This window comes from Candoia aspera, chromosome 18 (assembly GCF_035149785.1).
Source record: "Candoia aspera isolate rCanAsp1 chromosome 18, rCanAsp1.hap2, whole genome shotgun sequence".
Classification (NCBI taxonomy): domain Eukaryota; kingdom Metazoa; phylum Chordata; class Lepidosauria; order Squamata; family Boidae; genus Candoia; species Candoia aspera.
This window is the reverse complement of record NC_086170.1, coordinates 9007664-9021413: the sequence shown is the minus strand read 5'-3', so window position 1 is coordinate 9021413 and position 13750 is coordinate 9007664. Positions and strand designations below refer to the sequence as shown.

Here is a 13750-nt window from a genome sequence, read left to right as displayed (position 1 = left end):
ACGAAACCCCAAATTGCCCATCACCCCCTTTGGAGGATGTGAAGGCTGAGAAAAGGTTCTTTAGCAATGGAAGGCCTCTGGGTTTCTATGGTGAAAAGGAGATCAAACTACAGCCGGTTCGTCGGTGGCAAAAGAACGACTTCTTAGACTCTCCGAGCAAAGCAAAGGAAGCGCCAAGGGCGCAGACCAAGTCAGGACAGCTGGAGGGAGGGGAGAAGAGGAGGAAGGGATGGGACACTCCACCCCCTTGAATCCCTCCCTGCAGTTCTCCTGGCTGAGGGGCAGAAAGGGATCTGGCCCTGCAAAGTCGATCCCCTGGCCTCACCGAGACGAATCTAGTTCTTCGGAGTCGGCAAAAGTTGTGGAACCTTTTGGACATCTTGGTAAAATCGGTCGGGTTGGGTCGAAGAGCCTGAGAGCCCCCAGCCCAGAAATCAAAGGGGAGAGGAGGACTCGCCAAAGCCCTTTCCCGGGATTTTGGCCGGGTGGCTGCCCCACTGCCGGCCTGACGTTCGAGCCGCTCGTCTCGGGATTGATCATCTCGGTCCCGTCCCGCCTCTCCCCAAAGCTTATCGCCCCTCTCGCAGGCCAAGGATAAAATGCCAATTTATGAAACGGTGGAGTGGAACCTAATCCTTCTTCTGAAGATAAGGATTTGTTTAAAAAATGGAGTCCCCCTGCCTTTTGCAGGAGGATGAATTAAAGCCCCAGCTACAAAGCTAAGCCTCTTAGGGGTCTTGACGTGCCTACAGCTTTCCCCCTTCCTGCTTTCCCCCTTCCTGCATCACCCCCCCCCTTGGGGGGCTCTTTCACTCAAACCTAATTGAGTGTCACATCTTCCTCTATTGTCTCCTTCAAAGCCCCATTTGAGGGCCGGCTTGTAAACAAGACTAAGCAGAATTAATGACTTGTGTGCTTCCATTGTGCTGCAGCAAGCCAGGGTTGTTACTGGTGTCGAGGCGCAGAGGGGCTAACAGACTTTGGCAATGTGGTGGGGGGGGCGTTTCCTCCCCAGCCCCTCCCCAAGGAGCTGGAAGTCCTTTCTCAAGAGCTCAAAACGTGGCTGGGCAGAGGGCAAGGCAGGCACCTTTCTTAGCAAGGTGGGGTTGTGTGATCAGGGCTGGAATCTACCCCCAGATTCAAGGGGGCCTTTCCTACAAGCAGCCTTGGCCGGTTTCGGCATGCAGGTGGGTGAAGCTGGGGACTGAGAAAAGAGTGGCAGTTAAATTGGCCAACGGGAGAAGGGGATGAACTGGTTCGCCCAGAAGAACTGGGGAAACATCTAGATGGAGCCAGGAACGGGCGAAGGAGACATTTCTGTCCTTCCAGGGGCTCAAGCCACCTGTTCCAACTTCAACCTGCAAGCTGTTTCCAAATCAGCACCAAAAAGCCCATCTGCAAGGCGTGTTTCAAAGCACGTTTTCCTCAAGTGCTCTCTCAAGGTGTGGGTTGAGAATCTCCTACCGAGGACCTTCTCCCCCTAGTTATTTGCGAGAAGACCAGCGTGGAGTTGAGGACAACTGGACCCTGGGCCAATTTTGCAGGCCGTCAGGAGAGAAGATCACACATCCCCTTGTCGCGCGGCACGTGTGTTTTTAATAAGAAAGGGGTGTTTTGGGCTGGGCTGGGTCAAGGGAGAGATGCTTCCAACCGCTGAGTGAAGAAGGCCCGTCTTCCACGAGTGAAGTTCCAGAGTTGTGGAGGAGAAGACACCCTTGACTGAACTTGGCTCCTGGGGACACAGACAGGGTCCCAGCAGAGAAGAGGCTTGCTGCTGTCTTATTCTGGGATGTGTTTCGATTTCCCAGTCTAGCCTGAAGCCCTGGTGGAGATCTCTATCCAAGGACCCCCCACCATCTCCAGCCCTGCTGAGTTTCTCCCCTCCCCTGCTGAGGCAAAGCCCTCGAAGCAAGTCAGAAGGGCATCTCACCAATGTTTGCCAGGCGGAGGTGAAGCTGGCCCCTCACGACCGCATGGACTCCGATGGGCTTCACCCCCCAAGGCCGGAACCCCTCTCCGCTCATCACGGTGGCATCCAGTCTGTACTCCATGGTGATGACCTCCAGCTCGTGGCAGACCTGAACCGCTGTCCGGCCTTGGCGAAGCAAGTGCTGCAAAGAGAGCTCAGCGGTGGCTGGGCAAACGAGAAGCTGGGCTCCCCACTGGTGAGGTGCATGTCTGAAAGCAGGAACCCATCACTCCACCTCCAGTGCCCCCTGGCAACACTCAGGACTCCAGAATTAGTTGCCAAGTTGCCCCATTCCGTTTCCTGGGTAGCCCACCTCTAAACCACTTTGTTTCTGCAGAACTTGGCCTCCCTCTCCCTCCTTTCTGTAAAATGTCTGGTCCATGCCTAGGTCTTCTCTACCTTTGACTACTGAACAGTCTCTTCTCCCACTATGGCCCCCAAAATCGCTCACGCTCTCATCATTTTGACACCCAGCCCTCCAAGGCCTGCAACGGTTTCTCTCCCCCAGAAGCTTCTGCCCTTGCTATCCCGTCCCTCCTCCTCTGCAAAATGTCCCTCTCATGGTCTTCACTCTTCCATCTCCACCTCGCTTGAGGTCTGAAGATCTTCTGCTGGTGACAGATTTCTATGTACTTAAAGGTAGGGTTGGAACTGCATCTCAAAATACTTCTTGTGACCGCTCCCTTCCAGGCCCCCTCCTCAAGGCTGCCCCCTTGGGTCAAACCTCAAGACTGTGCAACCAGTCGCCTGCCCCACTCCCAAACACAAGGCACCTTCTCTGTCTGAAGTCCACTAGGCCGTTCCCCACCTACCTTCAGCTTCACAGCGGCAGATCCCACCAGAAGCAAGGAGTCTCCGTCCCAGACATCTATTTGCAGGGCATTCTGGGCGAGGTACTGGAGAAACCAGTGGTGCTCGCCGGGCTTCAGGAAGCCCATGTCCACCATGTACTTCAGATGGAAACCGGGGGAGCCTGCAGAGAAAGAAACGGGCCGACGTGCACGAGTAATATGGCAATATACTTCCGCAGCCTTGCAAACTGGCCTGCGACAGTTACCGTCCCACAAAAACCTACTCTAATGTGCCCATTTACCCTTTAAAGGGTCTCGTCCTCAGGAGGACAAGACCCTTTAAAGGACAGCAGTCTTCCAAATCCTTGAAGGGCTGTCAGAAGGAAGAGGGCGTGGATTTATTCTCCGTAGTAACTGAGGGGAGAACAAGAACCGATGGGTGGAAGCTTTACAGAGAGGGACCCAAACTCAAACTAAGGAGGAATCTCCTCCTGCGCATGAGAGTGATAAAGCAGTGGACCAGCCTCCCTATGGAGGTGTGGATGCTCCATCAGTGGAAGGTTTCAAGACAAGACTGGATGGCCATTTGCCCAGGAGGGTCTGAGGATTCCTGCCCTGGGCAGGGGCTGAACTAAAGGACCTCCCAGGTCCCTACCAGCCCAAAGAGTCTACAAATGTGGTTCATATTCTGTCAGCCTTACGAGGTAGACCACACAGGAAAGACAACCAGATGAGCTAATTCTACTTTATTGCAAGGTTACATTGACAGAATCTGGCAGCAGAAGGATGTTCCCCATCCGGCATCCGAGTGGAACAAGCTGATCATTCCTCCCCCTTTTTAATTTCCATTAGACACCCCGCTGGAGAAAGGGGAGACTTTAAGAACCAGAAATGCCAGTTATGGGTGGGCAAACTCCTCTCCTTCTCCCGGGATCAGCCCTGCAAGGTAGGCCACAACAGGAAACCGACTCCCCAGCTATGCTTCGCTGAGATGGGCCCTAATAACAGAATCTGGCCAGGCTGATGGTGCTGCCCTCCCCTCCTTTTTATACTGCAGCAACTCAGGGAGGGGCCGGCCAGAGTCTCTTGTTAAGATTATTCCCTCCTCCCAAGATTAATCCTTCTTCTTGTTTACACAGCAGTCTCTGAATATTTGCCTCTGGGCTTTCTACAGCCGCTGGATGTTAGCAAATTGCCCCCCCACCCTCCAGCCAGAACCTTCTCATCCCGCTGCTCCCCGGCCTTACCGAGATTCAGGGTCCCGTCTCGGTTAATCGGCACCAAGATGTGGGTGGCTGCCCCCGAGGCCTCTGTCTGGACCAGCTGCAGCCGTGGCGTGGTGGCTGGGGGGAACCGATAAAATTGGAGGGTGAAGTAGACGCTTTGGGGCCAGGTAGCTGGGCCGTCCCGGGCAGGCCTGGCGGAACGAGAGGAGAGGAGAGGCAATTCAACCAGCAGGGCCGAAATCCTGGCGCAGCCTCGCTTGGCACCCTAAAGCTGCCCTGAGGGTTGCCCAAAGGGAAGGGCACCCCCCCTGAAAATTCATGGAAAGCTTAAAGGAGGTGGGGGGCATGAATTGCAAGTGCAGAGTATTTTGAGAGGGGAGGCACTGCAGAGTCAGGAATTGATTGATTGATCTGTGCACCTGGCGGGGCAAGAGGGGGCAAGCCATCAGGCCCTTGCCGTCCCACAGGGTAAACTGGAGCCGAGTTGCTTTCTCCTTTTCTGGACTATTAGGAAGAAAAGCTCCCCGCAACGGGAAGGCGCGCCAAGGCAAACATACACGGGGACCGTCTTTTATCTGACGCCCTTGTGAGACAGCTGAGCTCCTTCTTAGCTGTGCCGGTGTTAATGGAGGGCACAGGCACAACCTATAGTGCTTCCCGGGTGTGTAAAATCTGACCTCCCCTGGCTGGGTTGGAGAAAGCCCACGCCTCCTGGCAACTTCCGGGCAGGCATGGGCACCCCGCTTCTCTTGAACCACCATTCTGCCTTCCTCCCCACGGAAAGACCTGGGGAGGCTCCCTCAAGCTCCTTCCAGCTGGGGAGGGGGCCAGGGAGCCCCCATCAGACACGATGGCTAAAAGACAGCCCCTTCTTCACCTGTTACCTGGCAACTCAGGCTGGAAGAGGTAGCTGATCAAGAGGGGCGTGGGCAAGGGAGGTGGGACTGCCACCCTCAGCAGAGGCTCTAAAGCAGTATTTCCCAACCTTGACAACTTTAAGTTAATTCCCCATGGCTGGCTGGCTGGGGAATTCTGGGAGTTGAAGTCCACCCAGCTTGAAGTTGCCACGGTTGAGAAACACTGCTCTTTAGGCAGGACAGGGATAGCCTGGGACAACAGCCCTTCAGCTCAGCAGTAGGGAAAGGCCCTTAAGAGTTTGGGGTCTGGCGCAATCTCCCTCAACTGCACCCCGTCTGTTCAGAGCCCCCCCCCTTTTTTTGTATCTCTTGCTTCTTTCCAGAGCGGAACAGTTTCAATTGCCCAGATCTTTCCAGCTTCTCCCAGGCGCAGAGGAACCAATGCGACTCGCACACCTGCTGAGCGCCAGGAACTGCACGTTGATTTCGTTGTTTTGCAAGAGGTCGGCGCCTTCCCGCTGGGGGCTGTAGTGCGTGGGATCGGCGGGATCCACCATCTCAACTGGCTCCTTGTTGCAATCCAGAAGCTCGGGGAATCCAGCCGCGCGCAGGCGGGCAAGAGAGGCCCGGGTGGGGGCAGTGTTCAGGCTGCGGGAAAGATGGGCTTTTGAATCCAGGACACAGACAAGGACACTTCTGGGCCTTCCACAACAGTTTGGAGAAAACAGATTGAGTTTAAGAGCTGGGGGCATAAATACCCAGCTCCTGGCTCAAATCTCCACCAATGTGCCCTGCCGGAAGCAGAGAGAACCACCGGGGGTTTTCCAAAATCCTCCCTCAGCATCTGTGCGCTGAGGAATGGGGTGGACGAAAAGGGGGAGACAGAACTTTCCAACAGGTTCTCAAGGGCAAGGTGCGGTTAACAGGAGCGCCTCAACCAGGAAAGCTGAACAGGCTCTCTCCTGAGGAGAACTGGGGGCTCACTGAAAATCTGGGGAGCCAAGGGGGGCATGGAGCGCTGGGGAGAGGATGGGGTAAGGGGGGATACGCTGTTCCCACACCCCTCGGCGGCCCCCTCCTTCGATAATTTCAAAAGCCAATTCGTTGCAGGCAATTCAAGAACGGCGGGCGCTGCCCTGCCAGACACTGTTTGGGAAAGGGAGCCTGGGCACGGCCCAGCTTTTACAAATCTCAGGGGCTCCTGCCCTTTGCAACAGGGCCTGGCCTTCCAGGTTGGGGGGGGGGGGGAGACAGACCCTAAGGGGAAGCCACCGAGCTCCATTCACACGTGAGACACCAAGGCCCACGTGAGGGTCGAGCACCCGCAGCTTGGCTTTCGAGAGCCCCTGGTCCTCCTTAGCCGCCTAAGCGGCTGGCGGATGAAAGTGCCCTTGCTGAGGCCCTTTGAAGGAGCTCTGGGAGAGGGAAATGGCCTCTTCAGAAGAGCTGCATTAACTAAAACGCGTTAACCACAATGGGCCACTCTCGGTAAAAACGCTAGGCAGGCTGGCACGATAATGGAAATAAAGAACGGAGGGGGACAGAGCCTCAGAAGCAGAGCCATCAGAGTTGTTGCCATGGACAAGCCAGCGCTGGCCCAAATAAAGCAGCACGGGGAGAAAATCGGGGACTGGCTCGAGGTTTAGCTGCCTGCAAGAGCATTTCCCCCCCCCGCCCCCCGCCGGCTTTTCCAGCTGTTAATGAACGCCTTGATTCTGCCTGGCACCTGGAGCACTCACGCCCGAGGCTGGGCTGGCTACCCTCCAAGACAGGTGGGCAGCCCGCGGCCTCTTGGGCACCAACAGCCCTCCGGGGAACTTGAACGCTCCCCTTTAGGAGGCTGGTTCAGACCCCTGCTAAGGACGGTTCGATCTTTCCCGGCAGCCTCCAGCCTGGGATAGGGGGGAAGCGCCAGGAAGGGCGGAAGGACGTCCCGGCCTCTGCCTGTCTCCCATACGGCCCTTAACAGAGTGCACAAAGAGGTGTAGCGGTTGATCCCCCCCCACAAAAAAGCCAGCCTGCTGGATTTAACAAAATCAGGAACTTCTGCTCCCGGGTCACGTGGTGGAGGTAAGCTTTGCCTGCCAACTCTTCTCCCCGCACCTCTGAAATGCCCTGCGGAGCCCTGACGTTTAGTTGAAAAGGGAGCAAAGAGCTGGCTGGGGAGGGGATTTCGTGAATGAGCCGGCCCCCCACTTCCCCCTCACCTTCCCAAATGCGCTCCTCCCAGGGCAAGGATGGGCACATGGACCGGCGTAAAGGGCATCTCCTGGAGCTGGTCCACCATGGAGGAATCCGCAAGCCGGGAGTCACAGCTGAGGTCAGACTCCAAGTGAGTGATGGCTCCCTGGGGTTTCTCCGGCTTGAGAAGAAGAGAAAGCAGATCAAGAGGCACGCTGGAAACAGAAGAGAGGGTGAGCGTGGAGGGACAAGCAGTCCTCGACTTACAACCATTTGTTAATGACCATCCGGAGTTACAACTTGCAATCGGTCCACACACTTACGACCATCGCAGCGTCCACGAGGTCACGTGATCAAAATTCAGGAACCCGGTGACCAGCATGTATTTACGACAGTTGCAGTGTCCCAGAGCCACGTGATCGCCATTTGTGGCCTTTCCAGCCGGCTTTCCGCAAGCACAGTCGATGGGGGAAGCCGGATTCGCTTAACGACCATGTGATTCGCTTAATGGCTGCCGTCATTCACTGAACTACAACCCAAAGGTCGTAAAATCAGGCATGACTCACTTAATGGCTGCCTTGCTTGGCGACAGACACTCTAGTCCCAATTGTGGTCGTAAGTCGAGGACTACTTGTATGTCCAGAAGAGAGACGGAGACAAAGTTTGTTGGGCAGACAGGCCTGGTGACCGAACTGACCTATTCTCTGTGCCTGTGCAGAATCCCCATTTCGGGAAACACTTTCAGTGCCCCGGCTGTCACAGGGCCGTTCACTGTGTCCATCGGGCACCCCCAAAGCATGTGGCATGCAGGCCAGGCTGCGTATGGCATCTCCATGCTGCCAGGTGTGAACTGCCCAGCCGATCTCAAAAAACTAAGCCAGGCTGGTATTTAGATGGGAGAACACTGGGTTTTTTAAAAAAAATCTGGAACGCAGGCTACCCTTCAACTGCACCGGAGCGTCCAAAGCCTTTACCTCTCTGGCCGGCTGGAGATTTTCCGAGGACTGGGACGGCAGAGCATGGGTGCTCCTGTTTGTCGGAGACGCCGAAAGTTGGGACAGCGACAGCTGCAATGCAAGGACGGGTGTGAAACGAGGAGGCCCTGCCACCACTTCTCTCGCAAGGAGCGTGGCAAGGCTGGCATCGGGCGCCGAGAAAGCCTCGGAGGGCCTAAAGCCGCCAGAGGAGCATTTGCAGGCGGGCACCGGCTTGTTGACGCGCCCGATGCCCCTGAAGAAAGCTCCTCGGTGGGGGCCTCACATGCCTTCAGACCCCAAGCTCTCAAAAACGGGATCTGCGCCACATCAGCTTTTCTGCCCAGTGACTTTGAGGGTGGGCGCCCCTCTGCTCCCACCCTGAACCCTGACAGCTTTCCCAGGCAAGCTGAGCCACGAAGCTCCTTTCTTCCTTCCCTGCCCTTTCTTTCCTGCTGGCTGGGGAATGCTAGGAGTTGAAGTCCACCCATCTTAAAGTGGCCACGCTTGAAAAACACAGTGTCAGGCCGGTGAATCACTCCAAATGCAGAATTATCTGCCTCGGTGACACAGCTCCGTCCTGGCCTTCTCCTAACAGCCTCCGCCGGGCCAGATAATCCATCGTGTTGTCGAATCGTTCCCAGGGCAGCACCATTAGGATCACAGTGCCAAGGAGAGTCAACCACCCATCGCAAAGCTTCTCTGAACACAAAACCTTGGAATGGCCCCATTTTTCAGAGGGAGCCCATCTGTGGGCATCCTTCCCCCAATCCGTACTTGGGGGATTTTGACTTTGTGCGTGAACGGTGACTCGATTCTTTTGTCCTTCCCAAGCTGCTGTTTGATATTTGGGGGGCGGGGGCGGAGGTTAGCTAATAAGAGCAATACACACCGCAGGGAGGGCCAAACTGCTCCAAGTTCAGAATAGGCACCCTTTTTTATCCATTTCTGGTGTCAGAAAAGCAAATGGTTCTCGCCCAATGTTCGTGCGAGAAAGTACCTTTTTATCATTCCTCAATTTCTCTTTCCTGTAGGGAACTGACCGGACAGGAGCTTTGTACACACACACACTTACCCCAGGGCCCTGAGAATAATCCTGAGTGGAGACCAGCATCGGGAGGGAAGGAGGTGAACCTAGGAAAGGACACAGAGGAAGAAACATAATCGTAATCATTATCCGTGGAGGCCAAAGTTGATGGTGGTATTTTTCCAGAGGAAACAGGCAGGGAGTTTAAGGGGAGCGGGAAAACACCCAGATCTGACTTCTCCTAGCAGACAGTTCCTGGACGTGGTCTTCTGCACGTGGGTTTTTCAGAAGGAAAATAACTCATGCAAACTCTGACCAACAGATTTCCCCAGGTTTCAGATGGGGGGGAAAAAAAATCTGGGTAGGTCCCGACACATACAGCACGCCCCCTTCCTTCCTCTTCCTCCATCCACCTTGAACCAAGCAAGGGGAGGTCTGATCGCGACGCCCTTGAGACCAGCTGCTCTGGGCCCAGCACAGTTCAACGCTGCGTACCATGAAAAGCTTTAAGGCTGGGTCCACAACACTCATGGCACCAGGAGCGGGGGAGGCCTAATAAGTTGTGCAACTTAGCATGTGGCGTGCGCCCCAGGGCACCTTCTTGGGCTCTAGTTCTGAGGATGTCCCTTCGTGACATCCTCAAGGGGATTCCATTTTCCGGATCCACGAGAGTTTTGACCTGCTTCGCTCGTGCCTCAGTCACCTCCCAAATGGACCACTGCAATGGGATCGACATGGAGCTGCCCTTGAAGAGCACCTGGAAGTTGCAGCTGGTTCAAAATGCAGGGTGCGGGCAGCAGTGGGCACTCCTCAATTGATGTATGTCACACTTCTGCTTTGCGAGCTGCATTAGTCACCCGTGGGCTTCCAGGTTCAATTCAAGGTGCCGGAGATGACCTATAATGGCGCAGGGCCAGGCCCTTCCCCAACTGTCAGACCTGGCAGGAGAGGCATGCTCCAGGTCCCATCAGTTAAAAAGTGCCATCTGGTGGGACGCATGAAAAGATCCTGTTCTATCATGGCGCCCACCCTTTGGCATCATCCCCCTGGAGATCACGTTAGCCCCAAACCTGGTGGCCTTTCATAAGACCTTGAAGACCTGGTTCTATCACCGGGCATGGAGGATGGGACACATGGCAGTCTGTGGGATGGTTGGGTTGGTCCTTATTGTGATGTTGTTGTACTGTTGTGTTTTTTAACTCTTAGCTGCCCAGAGTCAAGATGCTGAGTTGGGAGACCATGCAGGCCTCCAATCTCGCACTGATTTCTTTTGGGTCCTCCTGCAGGAGATCTCCGTCTATACAGGACTGGCACAGGATTCCTGAATTCTGCAGCAGGCAGAGCCTGAACTGTGGTTTGTCCCTCTCCCTTCGATCCGCTGCTCAGCCAATGCTGGTGAGCCCTGCACATTGGCACACCTTTTCTAGCTATCCATGGGGATAAAGGGGTTATCTAGGCAGACGTGGCTTTCTACCAAAATCTACCTCCGAGCCTCATCAGGGTTGGGACGTTATTTTGCCAACTTTCTTCCCTGATCCCTCCACATAGATGGAGTGATCCTTGTCTAGCCTTCACAGCCAGTCAACACCAGCCTTTGATTTACCCAGAACTGCCGCATTCAGAAAAGAGTGGCAGTTCTTGTCTTTGCAAGATCCATCTCAAGATTGAGGACTCTCAGCATGGACTGTGGTCATGAGTAGAAAAGCAACGGGGTCCATGGTAAAACAGCGGTCATTCTACAAGCGTTTCATCGGACCCAACGCTCTACCTTAATTCACTGCTACTGTCTGCGCCTCCATTCCCTGCAACGTTTGGCAAAGTGGTCCTCTCTTTGTCACCTCACAAGCCCTATCCCTCCTGGAGATAAACAGCTCCCTACTTGCCTATAGCTGTAAATCAGAGAAGCCTTGATAAAGAACCCGTAACTGAGGTTCTTCGAGCGGCCATCCATGGATTCAAGCAACCTACCTACCGTGGGAGGTTCATGGGCTGATAAGGATTAAGGTGACCGTTTATTTATTTATCAAATTTGATCACCGCCCGTCTCCCTCGCAAGGAGGGACTCTGGGTGGTTTACAGTAAAATAGAGTCAAGAACCAAAAGAGTTATAAATACAGTAAATGCAATAAAAATAAGAAGGTAATGGAATCACGATCGGCAAAAATTCTTTATCAGACCGTGAGTGTAGTAGGTCCATCCAAAGTCACTCTAGGGAGCTAGCCATCCCCAAGTACAACTATTCCCCTTCCATTCCAAGCCTGCCAACAAAACCGGGTCTTTAATCTTTTGCGGAAATCCAGGAGTGAGGGGGCCTGTCTCACCTCTGGGGGAAGGATGTTCCAAAGGGCGGGAGCTACAGCAGAGAAGGCTCGCTTCCGGGTCCCAGCTAGATGGAATTCTTTCACAGAAGGGGTCCGTAACAGCTGTCGGAGAAATGGGCAACCAGCCAGCCAGTTCAACGGAGGGGCACCAGAACGAAATTGAAAAGCTTCCGTTTCTAACAAGGCTTCAAGATAAATTGGGTTCCAGAATGAAAGCTCTCCAGTTGTTGAAAGTTCTGTCGAGGAACCCCTTTTGCCATTAATGAATCTTGTTAAAGAAGACTGCCCAGGGTCTGGCAACACCTTTTCTGACTGCTCTACCGTCAGAGGAGATGAATCCTTCTCCTAATTTGGGGGACTCACTGTGCTGGTCTCAGAACTTGAGGAGATTTAGAGGACCCCACACAAGGGCAAGGACGATAGAAAGTAGGGGGAGATTCTTGCGCCAACCTGTAAGTTTGGGAAAGTTCTGAATGCAATTCTCTGCAGATACAACGCCTGCGGGCAGGGAACAATGATGACCCTCACTTCCTGCCTATTCACAGCAATTAGATTTTGGTACTTCCCTGTTGTCAAACGCAACGCATTTATCTCGTGAATTCTCTGCGTTCTCCCTTCCAGCCCCGTGGCCCTGCTTAAACGGGCTGTTTAATGAGACGTGAACGCTTTCAAATCCTTACAGTTTCTTATGGTTTTACATTATTCCTTGTCACTGTTCTAGTGTAATACGATGCTCCCGCTCTGAACTTGTTTTAAGAAATGTGTTGACATGCTCTCTGTCTGGCATAGTTTCCCTACTATGTTTCCTTGATCAGGAAACAAGGTCTGTGCTGTTCCCTTCTGTCATGCATCTTAAGCTCGAGCTGCCTGCTTGGTTTGGTAGAAAAATAAAGATGTATCCCACTTTTAATGCCAGGGTCGGCCAGTCCACAGAGTCCCACATTAAGGTGCTGTTCTACAGGTTCCGCACTCCTGCCCAGTGTAGGAGTCAAAGGTGGGACCCTCTCCCCCTTCTCCAGAGTGACTCACAATTTATGAGAATTCATCAACCTAGAAGTTACCAGCTCACTGTCTCCTCCTTCCAAGCAAAGTTTCCAGACACAGCTCATGCTTCGAGTTCTCAAAAGTACACAGTGTTCTCCACATGCAAGAAAATCAAGGGTTGGCTCCTTGACAAATTGAGGACACGGTTCCTTCACTCTAAGAATATGTTCCCCCTTTAATCACACAGGCTGCCTCTGCCTTTTCCAGCAGGAGAAAAATGTCAACATGAGTTTCTCTCCCACGTATGCAAAGCTGTTCGAGGAGGGCTGAATTCTATCAGCTTCTTGAGGACCCAACAAGGGGCCGGAAGGGCATTAAGTGCACGGCTACCTCACAGCAGAGACAGGATCAGGTCTTCCTGGTAACAGTGACACGATGCAGGAGAACTCAGCTGAGGTACATGTGGGCAGCTCACGATGAGAAGATGATGAATTCAGCTGCTCTCCTTCTCTTAGCAACAAGACAAGGAAGCTTCACAAAGAAGCAGAAACAATAAAATATTAGGACAGCCCAATGTCACCGTTCTCTTTGCCAGACGTAGGCTGAAAGCAGTCACTCCATTAACATACATTTTTGGTAATGCTAAAAAATGCTTTCTGCTTCTGCAATCCGGCGAACATCCACCGGAATCTGCCTGCCTTCCTTTTACCGAAATCACAATCCAGTGGAGGCTGACTGGCCATACCATGTCCTGATACCCTCTGGTCACGGGATGGTCCCTGATTGTTTGGACCCACCCGAATGGCTAGGCTGAGGAGGACGAATGACAGCAGCAGCGCAGGTGCACCATCGGAACGGCTGGTTACGATCCGACAATCTTTATCTATCTCGGTTCCGTCGAAAGAATCAAACGCTGCCTCAAGGAGAGACTTTCCCCAGCAGTTTCCATGACAGCTAAGCTGCATTCTGGCTCTTCGTGTTCTTCACGGAAACGCTGGACGTGGCGCCAGGCCGCCACTGAGCCGAGGATGAACTCAACGAGATACGCTACTGTATTCTAGAAATGACAGTCTACAAGGTAGCTGATGGCTACTGAGCAAGAGATCGTTCAGGATTTCTTATCTGGTCAGCTCTCAGATCTTCCTGAGCCTTGCTCTCTCAGAAGAAGGAACTTGGTGTTCCTCTCACCTCGAGTCCTCACAATCTCCGCCAAGAACAGAAGCTTGTTTACATTCTCTGCATCCTGCTCACATATTCTGGAAAGTCCAGCAAGTTAGGGATTGACAGACAGTAAAGGCTGTCCCTAAATCTGAAGAGGATACGTCAAGCAGGCATGACCAGGGATGGCTCCCTTGAGGAACCTTCTACGGCAGGGTTCCTCAACCAGGGTTCCGTGGCACCCTTGGCTTCCACAAGAGGC

General features: G+C 53.7%; 1 protein-coding gene across 1 annotated transcript in view; it reads right to left on the bottom strand.

Moving 5' to 3' along the window:
• The window catches only part of NPHP4 (nephrocystin 4), an 87758-nt gene that overhangs the window by 26692 nt on the left and 47316 nt on the right, over positions 1–13750 (bottom strand). Inside the window, exons 11-17 of the mRNA XM_063317712.1 lie at positions 9074–9132; positions 7999–8091; positions 7051–7205; positions 5300–5491; positions 4008–4177; positions 2782–2942; positions 1931–2111 (exon numbers count right to left, since the gene is read on the bottom strand). Of these exons, the coding sequence (XP_063173782.1) occupies positions 1931–2111; positions 2782–2942; positions 4008–4177; positions 5300–5491; positions 7051–7205; positions 7999–8091; positions 9074–9132 (1011 nt within the window). The remainder of the gene's footprint in view (positions 1–1930; positions 2112–2781; positions 2943–4007; positions 4178–5299; positions 5492–7050; positions 7206–7998; positions 8092–9073; positions 9133–13750) is intronic.